The following is an 18,205-nucleotide window of genomic DNA, read 5'->3' as shown; positions in this document are numbered from 1 at the left end:
ACAGTGTCATTGACCACAGGCATCATGGGCGGGACTACAAGCAATTAAAGTTCTTAAAAACCATACTTATCCATTTTATGTGACAATTTTCAAGCAAGAATATTTACTTACCATACTAAATGGAACAATAGTTATTTGTACAACAAGAGATCAAAGTTTGATATTTCTTCGAGTGCTTATTTTGAGTCCCGTGCAAGCGAAAGATTCTATAATAGATTCACGAGCGTAGCGAGTGAATCTAATTTAGAATCTTGAGCGTAGTAAGGGACTCAAAAGCGCACGAGATGTAAATAACTTTGATCTCGTGTAGTTCACAAAACTTTTCACCTCAGCAGTGAGAACATATTAGAGAACCCGAAAAATGTATTCCTTCTTCATCACTTACCTATTCACTCATGTTTTCTTAAGATATGCCAACAATTAAATTTTCACCTCAGCATCTCGAACAAGGGTACTTTGCTACTTAAAAACAGTGAGCAAAATCGAATTTTGCTCACTGAGTGAGCAATATCGCATTTTGCTCATTTTGTCTCACTCAGTGAGCAAAATGCGATTTTGCTCACTGTTTTTAAGTAGCAAAGTACCCTTGTTCGAGCTGCTGAGGTGAAAAAAATATTGTACCACTGTGCGATGAAGGATAACAAAATATAATCTTTCTCTCTCTCTCCAAACCCCGGCCCGCGACGCGTTCTAATCCGGCCCGCGGGAGCCAGGCTCCAGGGGTTCAGCCCTAACAGTAGCAACCAGGTACACCCAATATGGCCCTCAGGTAAAAAAGTTTGGAGGCTCCTGTCCTAGACCACAGGGACAGTGCCATCCTCATAATACATTATAAATATTTATTCAAAAATTCGAGGCTTAACTCTATAATTCGTATTAAGTACAAACGAATAGGGTTACGATAGACGCAAGAGCCGCGAACCGGCTTTTGGAAACCAAAATACTATATGAAATACTGCCCGGCACTTTATCTTTGGCCACTAGTTAAAAATTAACTATAACATCACATCCTGGCAAAACCTATCCTGTGTCATAATACATAAACAGGTAACAAAAAAAAAATGCGCGCCGCACAAGATAACACCTACTCTCACGACACTAAGCGGCGGTAAAAGACCCCACAAAAGAATTAAAGGTTCAATTTAAACAATGTAAAATACTTAATTACTCACCCGAAACAGGATAGCAGAGCGCAATACACAAAACGTATACAGGAATCATGGAATACTTCCCGACTAAGAGAGCCATCGTCATGGCGGAAGCGACTGCTTTTCACAAACACTGCACGCAATCACGCTGTGTAAAAGACATTGCACGGTGGTTAGATCATTTTACAAAAAGTGTTATACCGTTATCACTCACTATTACTTTAATTAAAACAAAAACAAATTCACAAAGCGGCTGCACCCAAAGCCGAACACTGCCGAACAAACAATCCGGTGCCTAATGTTGCCAGTGGAATGAACATACATTTTTGTCACGACCGCTGTCAAGTTTTTGAATAATTTTTGAAAAGCAAAAATACATAATCTATACCAAATCTATACCTTAATAAAAAATACATGTGTGGTATATTAATGCAATGGATATACATACATATATTATACGTACATATTCAGACAGATTTTTTGGATATGATAGATAGATCGATAATATTTGAAGTATAAATTGTCACAGATTATGATAAATCATTAGTTTTGATTTGAAACAAAAAATTGTTATTTAATCAAAAATGAATCAAAATTAAGCACAGACAATTTTCTTTTTTTTAGTGATTTTGATGCCACCTGCTTTCTTTGCTGTGACAGCTCTAGCGAAGCTATAAATTAGAGTTTATATGGCAACATTAATTGTTTATTGACAAGACTAATGACAGACGGCGGGGTCTCGAGCGAAGGCAGCTTACTTTAATTTACGGATTTTTTGACTTATTAAGTGGATTATTTCCATATTTATTCGTTATTTAAGTGAAAATGTGGATTATGGATGCCCTTTAACAATTCGCGCACGTTCCTGCGTGCATATAGTGCTATAAAATGTATATTCGGTGTATGTTAGGAGCCATTTTTATTATATTTATTTTGTGCGTTCATTGTGATAATGCAGCTAATTACAACGAAAGCAAGGAAATTTACGGTGAGTAAAGAGTAACGTTATCTTTATTAAGTGTTTTAAGTGTAGATTAGTGGTTGAGATGTGTGTTTATCGTCGCATCGAGATGTTCACGCCTCTCCGGAACATCCGTATCTGTCAATCTCATCCCGTGTCTGAGGCTGAGTAATATTATTTGCAAATGTATTGCGTATTGCGTGCCTGGTTAGTAAAATATTAATTAAATGACCTCTTTTGCCATCGTCGCGGCAGTGCGACCTTTAATGCTCTTAATGAAGCATGTCTAAAATTGTTCTAATCGGTCACCAGTATGAAAAAAAGATTTTCAAATAATGTTAAATATGTCCTATCCCAAGAGCTCAAATATGAGCCGTAAATAAATTTTCCAGATTTCCCACGAATTTCAAAACCTCCCACTTCAACTCCCACGGCTCAAATGGTTAGCCATACTGGGAGACAATGACAAAATTAGTTTTCGGGAATTTCGGGTCGTGGGATCGGACGAGTTAAACTACTTAAATAAAATATTTATTTTATAAATCACAACATATTCTTATTGGCAAGTCTGGTCATATCAGGCGACAAATGTAAAATAAAATTTACATATTAAACACTGCCAGCATGTGAACATAGTTTAGATGCCTTAAAATAATTGTAATAACCCTGCCTTGAAGCTTGTGGTCTTGGGTTCTAATCCCGTTCTTAAGGTTTTTCTTTGTGTGATGATTACAAATATTAGTTCCTCAATTTATAGATGCTTGGTGAGTTTATAGGTATATTTTCTTATAGGTATATTAGGTATTTTATAGGTATATTCGCGCGCTCGAACCAACTCCTTCGCCAGGCCCCCTTTACGCGCGCAATTCGAACCCTGAATCGAGTAGCGATTGAGTTAGATTTGTTTTTCTGTTCTTTGAACGAATTCACAAAGGCCACTTTATATGTTCTGTGTTACTGTAATTTGTAATAATGTACCTATGTTGTTTTTTTATTCTCTTGTGTGTCAAATTCCATACTGTCGAATTAGGATACCTAGCCTGTAACGATGGTTGTGTGTATGTAATAAATAAATAAAAAAAAAAAAAAAAAAATTTACTGCACACATAGTAGAAGCTTTGTTTTGTTGAAGACTAGGTTGAACTGGGTAAGATTAACCTGTGTCCATTACAACAAATTGTGCTAAAACTTTGATAAGTTGATTAAATTAGGGATATGAACTGGTTTTTTGCAAAAACTTTGAAATAACCATATTTTAATAACTGTTTTTGTTCCTATACAAAATATACCGGTATCCGATCCCTGGTTTAAATAAGTATGCTTTTTACTAGATACACAGGACATGTAGATTAGAGAATTGTCTCTAATCTACATGTCCTGTGTATCTAGTGTAACTGCTTCTTCTGCATATTAATTGTAATATGCAGAAGAAGCAGTTGCTTACTCAGGAAAAATTTATTTGAAAAATTATAAGTTAGACTTTTGCTAACTTATAATTTTTCTAATTAATTTTAATTAATAAAAAAAAATGTATTATTATATGCCATACATTAAATAAATAACACTCTAAACTCTGCAGAAGTTTGTATGCGGATATTTATGTAGTATAATAATGAAATAAACTGAAGTAGCATGATTATTTTACTCAGTTTTACACCCAACATTTTACCACACCAAATGCTTGATTTGGAAACTTAGACTTACCTTTGCAGTTATTTCTAATTCTAACATGAGTTAAGTACCTATATTATACTCCATTACAAAATTATTAACATCATGAATGAATTAATCTATAAACTGCATCAAATAAGTAAGTCAAAACATGTTTATTAATACAAATAATCTGTGCTATAACTGATAAACTAGGATTTGTCTGATAAAAATGGAACCTTCATAGATACAGTCACCATCAGATATATCGGAGCGGCCAAGGTGCTCGCAAATATCTGAACTGTCCTTTATTAAGGTGTTACAGAGTGTGTTCAGATATTTTTGAGCACCTCAGCCACTCTGATATATCTGATAGTGATAGCGACTGTGCATATGAACTACAACTAGTCAGTCTTCTATTTAAATTTATTGTAAATTTAGGTATTAATTAATAGAATATCAGCTAAAAAATAGTCAATAGTTGATAATAAATGGTATGTCTATTTTGAAGCACTTTAAATTATAAGGAAAAAAAAATCATTATGTAAAGGATACAGAAATCAAAACGTTCATTAACACTAATTATCAGTGATAGAGTGATAAACAAAGTGATAATGATATTGTTATGGTTATTTAATCTGTGCCAAGTACCCATGTCATTAACCTTATTCATGTTTGTTACTTTGCTTACTGGTATATTTTACGCCTTATTGCAAAGACATAAGGTCAGGTTACGCCTTATTGCAAAGACAAGGTTTTTCAGGACATAAGGTCAGTTAAGATTGTTGCTGTTAGTACCATTGTCTAGTCTAGACCAGCGGTCGGCAACCTTTTAGCAGCCAAGGGCCACATAGTAGTTAACGAAGTTGACGCGGGCCGCACTTTGTTCATATTTATGACTTTATCAGACATTGTCGTTTCTCAATGTTACCTACAAAATAGCCAGGGTGGCTCGCGGGCCGCAAGTGACAGGTTCACGGGCCGCATACGGCCCGCGGGCCGCAGGTTGCCGATCGCTGGTCTAGACTGTTAACCGAAACCAAATTTTCGCCGAAACCGAAACTGGGTTCGGTTTTGCTCCTGCTTCGGCCTAAGGTTCGTTTGTTTTCAAACATGGTTTTTACGCCGAAACCTGCCAAAATTGAAATCGAAACTTCGATCGGACATTACCCGAAAACACAGTTTAGGCGCGGCCGAAAGTTTTCGCAGATTTTTGGGCGAAACCGAAGAGTCTTTGCGGAGCCCTAGGGGTCCGCGGAGCACACTTTGAGAATGGCTGGTTTATACTATACTCTATATCAGCGGTCGGCAACATGCGGCCCGCGGGCAGCATGCGGTCCGCGAACCTCTTACTCACTTGCGGCCCGTGAGCCTCCCTGGCTATTTTGTATGTAATATTGACAAACGACAATGTCTGATAAAGTCATAAATATTAACAAAGTGTGGCTTTGACTTCGTTAACTACTGTGCAGCCCTTGGCCGCTAAAAGACTTGTGGCCGAGGTGCTCACAAATATCTGAACACGCCTCTATTGTCAAAGCACTAGAGTGTGGGCTCAGGTATGATTCTGGATGTTGTTTTACCTTGGCAAGTTTTAAAAAAACAACGCCCAAAAGAAAATAAAAAAGTTTTAAGAAAATTCTTTATTTAACCGTAACGTAAATAAAATGATATCTCATCCTTACTAATATTTTAAATGCGAAAGCACAGAATAAATAAAGGTACTAGGTACAGAAGATTCACTCTCTAACAAAACGCTTCTGTTACGATTACGACAGATATGACCGCTAGGTGGCGCAAGCGCCACGCGCGGCTTATGGCTAGACACCAAAATTGGTGTAGGACGGATGTACTTGTAGGTACTTGTTGCGACGTGACGAAATCGCGGAGTGAGCCACGCCTGGCGAAAGTACTGTCTGTTTGTGTGTCTGTCCGTCTGTTACCTCTTCACGCTTAAGCTGTTTTAATGATCCTCCGTATTCTGAAATCATGCGTTAATACATAACAGAAACTAGACCGGCTAATTTTGTATGCGAAATGGGGCGTTTGGAACTGAACATGGAAAAGGGGTAGAATTTACAATGGAAGTATTTATTCTAAGCAGACGAAAACGCGGGCAGGAGCTAGTGCTAAATAAGTATGGGAGCTTCAATGTTCTCCACCTAGTAAGTAAGGGTGTATTCCCATTTGTCCCCACCGGGCACAGATGGGAATAAGCGCTTCATATAAAATACTAGCGACCCGCCCCGGCCTTAGCACGGGTTCACAAATTACCTATACATAAACCTTCCTCTTGAATCACTCTATCTATTAAAAAAAGCGGCCAAGTGCGAGTCGGACTCGCCCATGAAGGGTTCCGTATTTAGGCGATTTATGACGTATAAAAAAAAACTACTTACTAGATCTCGTTCAAACTAATTTTCGGTGGAAGTTTACATGGTAATGTACATCATGTATTTTTTTTAGTATTATCATTCTCTTATTTTAGAAGTTACAGGGGGGGGGGACACACATTTTACCACTTTGGAAGTGTCTCTCGCGCAAACTATTCAGTTTAGAAAAAAATTATATTAGAAACCTCAATATCATTTTTGAAGACCTATCCATAGATACCCCACACGTATGGGTTTGATGAAAAAAAAATTTTTGAGTTTCAGTTCGAAGTATGGGGAACCCCAAAAATTTTTTGTTTTTTTTCTATTTTTGTGTGAAAATCTTAATGCGGTTCATAGAATACATCTACTTACCAAGTTTCAACAGTATAGTTCTTATAGTTTCGGAGAAAAGTGGCTGTGACATACGGACGGACAGACAGACGGACAGACGGACAGACGGACAGACGGACAGACGGACAGACAGACAGACATGACGAATCTATAAGGGTTCCGTTTTTTGCCATTTGGCTACGGAACCCTAAAAAACGCATCAAAATCCATTGCGTAGTTTTAAAGATCTAAGCATACAGACAGACAGACAGACAGACAGCGGGAAGCGACTTTGTTTTATACTATGTAGTGATATAAATCATTCCCATTTGTCCTCGTCTCATACCTACCTATATAGGTGGGGTGGGGACAAATGGGAATACACCTAAGTAAAGTGATCCGTGGCTCAGACCCGAATTCCATATTCGCCCTGATGGCGTTGTTTTTGGTCGGTCAATGACTTAGCACAATGGATTGTGCAACCATTGTCTCGAGTCAATACAGACTGTTCTTAGCCTTCGTTAACTGGGTTATGGTGTTGTTTACCTCTTTGGCATTGGCCCTTGATCAATTTAACATAGCCAAAACACAGCCTTTAAAATTCTTGTTCAGAATACGGCGTTTCCGCGTAGAACATTCGTGGCGATATATCTGGAGATTTACTATAGAGAGCAATTTTTTTTAATTTTTGGATACTTATTGGTTTATAAATATTTATACCAGGGGCCACCGGTTAAAGGGGCCCACTGCTGATCAGTCTGCCGGACGTTATCGGCCTGTGTTATTCGGAACCGTCACCTTTTGCGTTTAACTGACAGGCCGATATCGTCCGGCGGACTGATAATCAGTGGGCCCCTTTAGAACCACTGGGGCCCGTTTCTCAAACGCTTGTAACTTGTAATACAAGTGGAAGTCACTTTTTGACAGCTTTCCACTTCTATTACAAGTTACAAGCTTTTGAGAAACGGGCCCCCGGTAGGTATAGAGCTTAGAGAATGGAGGAAGACAACGCTAATGCTTTTACTAGCTAGTGTATAAAGTTTTTGTGTCTAATAGTGCCTTGATATTGCCACGATGCTCAAAATACTTCTTATTGAATTGCTACGTTCGTGGTTCAATGTGGAAACTCTTTGCTTTCTCTGCTTTCAATACCTATAGGTAAGCTCTCGCGCCATTATCAGTTTTAAAAACAAATACCAACCAGTAACATTAAAGCAACACGTAGACTAGCTAATGTTAGGTGGTTCGTACTTTTCAGGGTTTAAAGGGTAAAACGGGACCCTATTATTAGACTTCAGTGTGCGTCTGTCCGTCTGTCTGTCTGTCACCAGGCTGTATTTCCTGAACAGTGATATGTATTTCTGTTGCCGCTAGAACAACAAATACTAAAAAGTACGGAACTCTCGGTGGACGATCCGACTCTCACTTGTCCGGTTTTTTACCTGTACTAACAGGGAAATTCTCAACTGCCCATACAGAGTATACATACAGACCTTATTATCTTTACAGTAAGGTTTACGAATACTCAAACTATGTCGACGTTGGCACAAAAAACTCTTACACTCGACATGTCTTGTCAAACACGTAATTGCAGTTTATGCAGCCGCATAATCCTGCCTTTTATGATATCGGTATAAATGTTGCCATCCTAAACTGGGTCAAACCAACTTGGTAAGCGTGTCAACTGGGCTCTCATTCACCACTTCGTTAGTGTAACCAGTATCAATTTGAACTCAGATTGTATAGACGACGTCAATACTTATTTGTTTTACAAGGGGGCAAAATTTTGTTTAACCGTCGTGCTAATATTGATAACCGAGCAAGCGAAAGTTCCCAAAATTTTACCACAAACATTGCGAGTGGTTTAAAAAGTGATCTTGAGCAAACACAAAAGTTTTCACCACACCAACGTCACCAACCCGAGGAAAATGACACTAACTGTAAAACATTAATTACAAATTAAAACCAAATGAACGCTATTAAATATTAATCATTTACTTACAATCATGATAATTTCTACCAGCCAACATGAGGAAACAACTCAAAATTCGCATTAAATGACTTGTTACCCTTGTGGATAAATAGCAACGATCATGATCATCATCATGGCCCCGACGGAAGACCAGCGCTAGCCTAGCCAGGCTAGCATGGTCGAGACCATTTCGTGGCTATTATGTTGTTGTGTTACTTGTTGTTTTCTTTTATTTTTTGTCACGAATAAACGCTCTCTATTCTATTCTATTCAACGTTCTCATCGGTTTTAGAAAAACTAAGAGATCCTTTACGAGCTGGTGTGGTGAAAATATTTTTACGCTCTGCACCTTAATCCTTTGTATTAAGGCATAAAATGTATACCTATCGTTGACGTCGTCTGTATGTCGTTATACTGGAGGTCGACTATATGTTTTGTATTTTTCGATGCGATCGCGGAAAGTTGCAAGCGCAGCGCCCTATACAAGTTCGGGGAGTAGGTTACGCGACTACTCGTTCTAGTTTGCCTATAGTAACTATGTAGAAATGTCTTTGAATGCGTGTATGTATATATGTCCCCAAGCCTATACGGCTAAACGGATATTAACGTGTTCAGTCGTTAGAATAAGTTGAATGACATATGCTCCGACGTAATTATTCACTTTGTAATGATATTCGTTGGATTTTTATGATATAACTAATAGCGACCCGCCCCGGCTTCGCATGGGTTAACAAATTATTCATAAACCTTCCTCTTAAATCACTCTATCTATTTAAAAAAACCGCATCAAAATCCGTTGCGTAGTTTTAAAGATCTAAGCATACATAGGGACAGACAGCGGGAAGCGACTTTGTTTTATACTATCTAGTGATAGAAGGAATACGACTGGCAGACTAATCGCCTGATGGTTAACAATACCATCGCCCAATATCAGAGGGGTTGCAAGTGCGTTGCCGGCCTTTAAGACAAGAGTACGCTCTTTTCTTGAAGGTTAGAAGGTAGTATCGGTTCGAAAACCCGCGGGCAAAAGTACTTTCCATAGTTTAGCTGTGCGAAGCAGGTAGTTTCTGGAGAAACACAGAGTTGAGCAGTGTCAAGTCAACCATCTAAGTCAGGGGTCTCCAAACTTGTTTACCTGAGGGCCATATTGCCCTCAGAAATTTTCGCGCGGGCCACCGTCAGGTTTTTCGCCGGGGGAGGATGTCTGGTTGCTGCTGTTAGGAACACTTCCACTCTCAATGAATGCGGAACCCCTGGAGCCTGGCTCCCGTGGGCCGGACAGTGGGCACTCGCTTTGGGTATCGGCGGGCCGGATTGGAACGTGTCGCGGGCCGGATTTGGCCCGCGAGCCGGGGTTTGGAGACCCCTGATCTAAGTGGAAATGGAAATGTTGCATAGAGCGACGGCGGAAAACTTTTTAATTGAAACTCAATAAAAGTCGTCTTCTTGATAGAATATTTGCGAAATATTTTACCTTTCAGCCAACTTTACCGTTCTTTACTCACCTCATAATACGAAACCACAAAATCTCATCACAAAACTCAGAATCCAAACAAATCCGAGCCGTTCTCATGTTGAAATGCCGTTACCACTAAACAACATTTTATTTTTTATTGATATAGATAAGTCTGGGTCAAAAGCTTTTAGGTAAATCTCGTCTCGTGACGCTAAGACTGACTCATCGCATTACATATGCATCGAATGCGAAAACTATTCAAATATGAATCTTAACGCATACGTCATTAAGTCGAAAGTGAGTCTAATTAGTCTTGATCCACTTTCAAGGGTCAACTGAGGTATAAAGAGGAAAACTGCAAGGTTTATTCTGACCACAAATGTGTTTAAGCTTAAATATTGGCCATTTCGTAAAAAAAATATTGCAAGTGTCGGATAATAAAGGAGGTTTATTATGAAATGAATGTGCTGGTTTATTATATGATGTATGTAATAAATGTTTTACGAATGTTACGATACCCTAGAAAATTTAATTCAAATCGTCTAATAACCATTAATAATAATAATAAATGAATTATTATTATTATCATTTTTTTGTAATGTTTTGTAAGTGTTTTTATATTTTACTTTTATACTCACATTGTAAAACCCTAACCTAAGACCCTAATTGAATAAAAGAATAATAAATAATAATTCAGCCTATATACGGTGCTGGGTTTGGGCTATAGTCCCCACGCTAGCCCAATGCGGATTGGGGACTTCACATACACCTTTTGAATTTCTTCGCAGATGTATGCAGGTTTCCTCAGGATGTTTTCCTTCACCGAAAAGCTAGTGGTTAATATCAAATGATATTTCGTACATAAGTTCCGAAAAACTCATTGGTACGAGCCAATAACCATTAATTCAAATTATTAACTGTACAAAACGGGCCATGTAGGGAAATCCTATGCTTCGTAACTCGTATTTATCGCTCTTGAGTGTATATTATGGGGGTAGCCAAAAACCTCACCAAATATCACCAAGGGGGAGAGGGGAGGGTCAAAAAGTAGCCGAAAACACCTCGCGTGATTTGTGCACAACTCCTCCCAACCCAAAATATTATATGTCTTCCCCAAATTTAACTTAATTGAGTTTCTTGAGAAGAATTGCATTATTAACCACGAAGTCTATTTAGTACTTAGAATAAAGGCCACCCGACACTAACGGCTTTTGAGCGTCGGCGAGTTAGTCAGCGTTATGGAAAATGGCGTCGCTGCGCAGTTGCGCCAACTTTGCGTCGAGCAGCAGCCATAGAGTTGACTAGACGCCGACGCTCGGGACTCGGGCGACACTAGTGTGGGGTAGCCCTAAGGGTTCTTAGAAGAAACCTGTTGTATTAACGTTATATTTAATGAACCTTATATTCTTCCAGTTCCGTCCGCGCCACAGAACCTAACCGCGAAGGCAGTGACATCGGAGGACATCCACCTCTTCTGGGCCCCGCCGAACAACTTCACCCGCCACCCCGAACCGAAGAGAGAGGTCCAGGGAGACCAACCGGCGCAATTCGACTGGTACAAGAAAGACCAGCTCAAGTATAATGATGAGTTCTCGTCGTTGGACATTTTGAACGGCATGCGGAAACGAGACCTGCGCTCGCATAGGCATAGGTATGATTTATATTTGTATAAATATACATAGAATACGTTATATACATTAAATACGTCATAGAATACGTCATCGAGCGTGCTCTTGTCGCCGGGGGGTACGAAGTTACACGAAGTTTTGTCTTATTTATCAGACCGCGGCGAAATGAGTCCGATTTTGTATGTCTTATATATCAGTCTACGGCGGTTAAAGGGTTAAGAACAATTGTGTTCCGGGCTTCCGGGCATTTGGGAGGCGCGGAGCCGAAGCCAACTCGTAGAGTCCCTTATGACACTTACAGTGAAAATCTTCAATCTTCAATATTACAAGGTCAAAAACTACCATGTTTTTCCACTTAATGATATGTAAGGGTTAGGGTACTCCGATTTGTATTTTATGTAATGATTTTTACTAATTATTATAATGCGATGATGACGATATGATAGTATGTAAATAATTTAAAGAGTAATTTAGGTAAAAAAAAACAATATGAATGCCTAAATTATTAAGAAAATGCATATTATCACCTTAGATTCGGACCACGATAACTCTGTATGCCATTTGCAATGGAAAAGTGTGGTAATGTCATCACTAATGTCAAATTTCTATGAAAATTTAACGTTTATAATGACACTCCCTCAGTTTGTTATATTCTAGTGCAAAGTTAGGTTAGACGGACTCAATCTCTGTACCACATTTCTAGAGTTAGACCAAGTTGCCAGCGATTTTGATAGCTCAGACTGTGCAAGTGTTATTTAAACGTCATAATTTCATAGAAGATTGACGTTTAAAATAACACTTGCACCGTCTGGGCTGTCAAAATCGCTGCCACGTAGCTTGGTCTAACTAATAGCAAATTAATTTCTTGTTTCTAGGAAGCGTCGCCAAGATAACGCCACAGAGCACAACATTCACTCGGAACACACGGACGGTATAGACACACAACTCGACATAGAAATCGTAAAGAAGTCGTTCACACCGGCGTACCCGCATAAGGACGCCACGCAAATCGCCTATGTCCTTTATTACGAGCAGGGAGAGCCAAAGGTATGTAAACTTTTTACTCGACCTAAATTGTCATTGTTCAGGTTTAGATTAAACCTGTTATTGATATTAAATACTCTAATCTTTTCATATGTGTATTACATGTTATGTATTACTTAGTACCTACGAGATATAGGGGCCGTGCGCGTTGGATGGTCTGCCATCTTGTTGCCTGAATCCTGAATAAACAAGCTAGTGCTGCCCCCTACAGTAGCGATGTGACGAGTCCACTTTTTTCAATTCGAATCATTCGAATTGATTCGGCCGCTGATTTGAATTCAAAATCGAGTTGACTCGACTCGACGATATGCGTGGTTCGCGACAAGGTCACAGGCACCTGTAGTCGCGGAGCGAGTTGAGACGGCGAGTTACGCGGCAGTTGTTGTAAAAATAACCTTCGGGTCACGGAATTAAGGTTTATTTTTGAATGGTCATAGTACCAACTCGAGTTGAGACGGCGAATCGAGCGGCAGTTGTTGTAAAAAGAGCCTTCGGGCTACGATATTAAGGTTTATTTTTGAATGGCCTTAGTAGCAATGTGATAGCGTTGACTCGGCTCGGCGAGTTGGCGAATTAGCGATTCATTCGCCGAGTTAGCTAGTGGTCGATTTGATTCGAATTGCCAATAGTCTTGATTCGAATTAACTCATCCGTTATCCGAATTATTCGAATCAGATAACTCGACTCGCCCATTGCTACCCTACAGTTTACGTACCTTTTTAGGGTTCCGTAGCCAAATGGCAAAAAACGGAACCCTTATAGATTCGTCATGTCTGTCTGTCTGTCCGTCTGTCTGTCCGTCTGTCTGTCCGTCTGTCTGCCCGTCCGTATGTCACAGCCACTTTTCTCCGAAACTATAAGAACTATACTGTTGAAACTTGGTAAGTAGATGTATTCTGTGAACCGCATTAAGATTTTCACACAAAAATAGAAAAAAAACAATTAATTTTTGGGGTTCCCCATACTTCGAACTGAAACTCAAAAATTTTTTTTTCATCATACCCATACGTGTGGGGTATCTATGGATAGGTCTTCAAAAATGATATTGAGGTTCCTAATATCATTTTTTTCTAAACTGAATAGTTTGCGCGAGAGACACTTCCAAAGTGGTAAAATGTGTGTCCCCCCCCCCCCCCCCTAACTTCTAAAATAAGAGAATGATAAAACTAAAAAAAATATATGATGTACATTACCATGTAAACTTCCACCGAAAATTGGTTTGAACGAGATCTAGCAAGTAGTTTTTTTTTAATACGTCATAAATCGCCTAAATACGGAACCCTTCATGGGCGAGTCCGACTCGCACTTGGCCGCCTTTTTTTGTGTATTACTGAATCGCGATTAGAAAGGGATTGAGATAGCTGTCAATTCATATTGATTTTGACGTAAGTGTATGGAAATCTGTTATTTCTAATCCCTTTCTGATCGCGGCATGATAATATTGTAGGTTCTGCCATCTTGTGGGCTACATTGGAAGCTTAACCTTTTCGACGCCGTGTCAAACACAAAAGCTGTCACTCGGACGGCACGTCACCGAAGTGTCAAAACTGAAATTGAACTTTATGCATGTGCACGTAGGTCTATGTTGCTCTGTGGTATGTGACCGATTAATTCGTCTTTGGCGTTGGACCTGCGGAGCTGATATATCCGCCATGGGCGTCCAAAAGCTTAAACTTGACATTAACACTTCCCGCCAATAAACAGGGAACTCCCTATTAGAAAACCAAAATTTCAGCGTAGGATTTAACTAGTATTATTTTCAATCTGACTCAGCGAGACAAGCCTAGCCTACTGTGGCGGTCATAGGTTAATCTTGTAAGTACACTTTTGGTAAAATGGGAATCAACTTTTTCTTGTCACTCGTTGCCATGGTTACGTTCTCCTAACTCAATCTTTAAAACCTGATTTTTAGGCATTTAAACTCACCATCATCATCATCCATCCTCGCGTTTGTCCCGGCATCTTGCCACGGCTCATGGGAGCCTGGGGTCCGCTTGGCAACTAATCCCAGGAATTGGCGTAGGCACTAGTTTTTACGAAAGCGCATTTAAACTCACCATACACGCTTTTTTGTGATACTTATAAAACCTTTCCCTTGAGGTTCATCTACCAAGCGTGTCAGAAGAAGGTGGTGTACAATGTCTTCTAGCAAACTAAGCTACTATTGTCTCTTGGCTGACCAGACAGAATCTTCTTCTTCCTCGCGTTATCCCGGCATTTTGCCACGGCTCATGGGAGCCTGGGGTCCGCTTGACAACTAATCCCATGATTTGACGTAGGAACTAGTTTTTACGAAAGCGACTGCCATCTGACCTTCCAACCCAGAGGGGGGAACTAGGCCTTATTGGGATTAGTCCGGTTTCCTCACGATGTTTTCCTTCACCGAAAAGTAACTAGTAAATATCAAATATTTCGTACATAAGTTCCGAAAAACTCATTGGTACGAGCCGGGGTTTGAACCCGCGACCTCCGGATTGAAAGTCGCACGCTCTTACCGCTAGGCCACCAGCGCTTGTCCTGACCAGACAGAATAACAACAAGAAATAGTTGATCCACCCAAAATAAACAGTTTTTCTTTTATTTTATTCATTTAGGCTGACGCGGCGCCGGTAATCGGCGTCCCTAGCTCCGCTGATGTGAAGAAGATGAATTATTTCCCTAGTGATCTGGGGATGGCGGACTATTCGACCAAGACTAGGAATCTGACGCTGCTCAATACGGCTGGGAAGCTGAGGAAAGTCGTCGGGTTTAAGTTGAGGAACTTAAGTAAGTAGTATGTAGTATGTAGTAGTATAAAATCTTTATTGTACGCACCATAGACGGCGGGGTAGCAATAGGGTATTTGACACATGTTGAATTTTATAACCAAATCTAGTTAAATAGATAGAAAATGACCAATTTATCACAAGAGATTGGAAATAGTACATGGTTAACACATCAAAGAATTTATTGGTTAAGCATATAAGTATTGGCTTTGATAATTGTCTGTTAATAAAATTTGCATTCAAAATGTGTTTTCAACAAGTATATATTTGCAATAATGATGAACTGCGAGGAAGTTACCCAAGTTACGCATTGATTGTCGGCGTTTGGATTCCTCTTTGATGTGGTCTCGTGCATAATGATCGTTATATTTACTTAATCCGACGCCTGCCTTTCACATGTCCGGTATTTACTATTGCACGCTACACCGGGTATGAGGCGAAACTTGTAATCTACACAATAAACCAAACGATTGAACAACTTAACGAGATTGTCGTAACCATGGGGCCAGTCGGTGTGACGCGGCTACAACGTGATTGGTTGATAAGTTCGCATGACGCGCGCGATTGGTCGCAACTAGTTGCGTTAGACTGCATGATTGGCTCGAATTCGTGAGTGACACCGCTGAACTAGTACCATTTTTAGTGCCCGTAAGGACGAACCTTACGGCTGAGATATACGTCAATGATCGTAACAAATAATAATATTAAATAACATAATCGTTTACTTAATTACGGAGGCAAAATTACTATAGTACTTACAACAAACAAAACGATTGAAAAACTTAACCAGATTATCGTAAGAAAAAATAGAATTAAGTAATGATCGTTTACATAATCTAACGCATTGCTTTCACATTTCCGTAATTTATTGTTGCACGCTACGCGGCGAAGCTTGTAATCTCTTATAGTAGTTATAGTAGTATTAGTGTTAGTATCACTACATAGTATAAAACAAAGTCGCTGCCCGCTGTCTGTCCTTATGTATCCTTAAATCTTTAAAACTACGCAACGGATTTTGATGCGGTTTTTAATAGATAGAGTGATTCAAGAGGAAGGTTTATGTATAATTTGATAACACGTTCGAAGCCGGGACGGGTCGCTAGGAGCATAAAAAGTAACGTATAATATACGGTAGGTATAATTGGTTTAACTGTCTTACTTACGATCGCACCCAATAACCTAGGTACTACTTTACTATTTATAAATACTTGCCGAGAGTCAAACAGAAATCTAACGAAAGTAGAGGGTTATTATAACTCAAGTTAGAATAAAAAAAAAAACTAACGCTTTCTTTCACCTTTCCAGAACCCTTCACTCCCTACAAGATCTGGGTGCGAGCATTCTACAGTTTCTCACTAGATGGCGTCAAGTCGTCCGACCTTTTAGAGCGTTTGGGCGACGCGTCGACGCCTTTATACGTCCTTACTGACGTCAAACCGCCGTCAGCCCCGATCATCATGAACCTCACCTGCGACCAGCCCAATGGTAAGTTACCAGTCACCACTAAGTATCTTTCTAAGGGAAATGCTTCAACTACATGACCTAGATCTAGGTGTAAGCATTCTACAATTTCTCAGTAGTCAGCGTCAAGTCACCAGCCAAATGGTAAGGCGTAACGATAAAATATGATAGGAAAGGACTGCTGGCTACTATAGTCGACATTCCTGACTATTTATGAACCTGGTTGCTACGAAATAAGGTCTACTCGTAATCAGTTAAAATTGTTGCTGGTAGTACGAGCATTCTATAGTTTCTCACTAGATGGCGTGAAGTCGTCCGACCTTTTAGAGCTTTTGGGCGACGCGTCGACGCCCTTATACGTCCTTACTGACGTCAAACCGCCGTCAGCCCCGATCATCATGAACCTCACCTGCGACCAGCCCAATGGTAAGTTACCACTAAGCACAGACAAGACATCCTCCAGACTGAGCATAGTAGCGCTACCCCCTCTGCCACAAATATACGGTAGATTTACTCCATTTTCGAGTCAAAGTGTCTTTGTGTGACGTCCGTGTCTTTGAACGGACTAATCACGGCACGGGACTCGCTCACCTCGTCCCCCGCACCCCGGTATCTTTGGCAGCATCGGTTTCATGAAATAATTGCTCTAAACTCTGTCTAGAGAATTCCTAGTCTATGCCACTAAGTATTTCCTATATACATACATACATATAATCACGCCTATTTCCCGGAGGGGTAGGCAGAGACCACGGATTTCCACTTGCTTCGATCCTGACATACCTCTTTCGCTTCCGTTACTTTCATAACATTCCTCATACACGCTCGCCGGTTTAGGGTGCTCTTGACCTGGCCTTTCTTCAGGATTTCCCCGATCTGATCAGAGAAAGTCCGCCTAGGTCCGCCCCTTCCAACTCCCTCTTCTACTTCTCCCTTATACACTCTCTTGTCTGTCTTCTTTCACTCATTCTTTACACGTTCATTCTCAACATACCTATCTCAATTTTTGTCACTACATCTTCGTTCAGTCCACACTTTTCCCTAATCACACTGTTCCTAATTCGATACACCTCCTAATAAAACATTTAAGATTAGTATTTCTTTGACTATCATACCCTCTTTTTTTTTTAAATATATACATCTATCCTGATAGTTGAATAACCAATCGAGTTTGACATTTTTCTAAATTAGCTTGTTTTCATTCAGAATGATACCTTTTAAAATGTTCAGGTGTCCTGTACCTCCAATGGCGACAACCTCTCGAGTACAACAACACCTTGGACCAGTACGTGGTGACCTTGAGGAAGATACCCGAACTGCAGCCGCGAACCAGGCTCAAACTGCCCACCAGCAAGGCCGACATCGAAACTACCATCAGTGTCGTAAGTATCATTTACAGTACATTAGTAGTTTATGTG

At 39.9% G+C, this 18,205-nt stretch overlaps 1 protein-coding gene across 1 annotated transcript in view; it reads left to right on the top strand.

The window, feature by feature from the left end:
* The first annotated feature begins 1,779 nt into the window (after positions 1-1,779).
* The window catches only part of LOC134658318 (uncharacterized), a 45,645-nt gene continuing 29,219 nt past the window's right edge, over positions 1,780-18,205 (top strand). Inside the window, exons 1-6 of the mRNA XM_063513949.1 lie at positions 1,780-2,136; positions 11,306-11,543; positions 12,396-12,567; positions 15,159-15,330; positions 16,635-16,814; positions 18,018-18,169. Coding sequence (XP_063370019.1) covers positions 2,037-2,136; positions 11,306-11,543; positions 12,396-12,567; positions 15,159-15,330; positions 16,635-16,814; positions 18,018-18,169 — 1,014 coding nt within the window. The 5' untranslated portion in view covers positions 1,780-2,036. The remainder of the gene's footprint in view (positions 2,137-11,305; positions 11,544-12,395; positions 12,568-15,158; positions 15,331-16,634; positions 16,815-18,017; positions 18,170-18,205) is intronic.

Source organism: Cydia amplana, chromosome 22, assembly GCF_948474715.1.
Source record: "Cydia amplana chromosome 22, ilCydAmpl1.1, whole genome shotgun sequence".
Lineage (NCBI taxonomy): Eukaryota > Metazoa > Arthropoda > Insecta > Lepidoptera > Tortricidae > Cydia > Cydia amplana.
The sequence above is the reverse complement of the archived record's forward strand: the minus strand, read 5'-3'. Positions and strand labels throughout refer to the sequence as shown.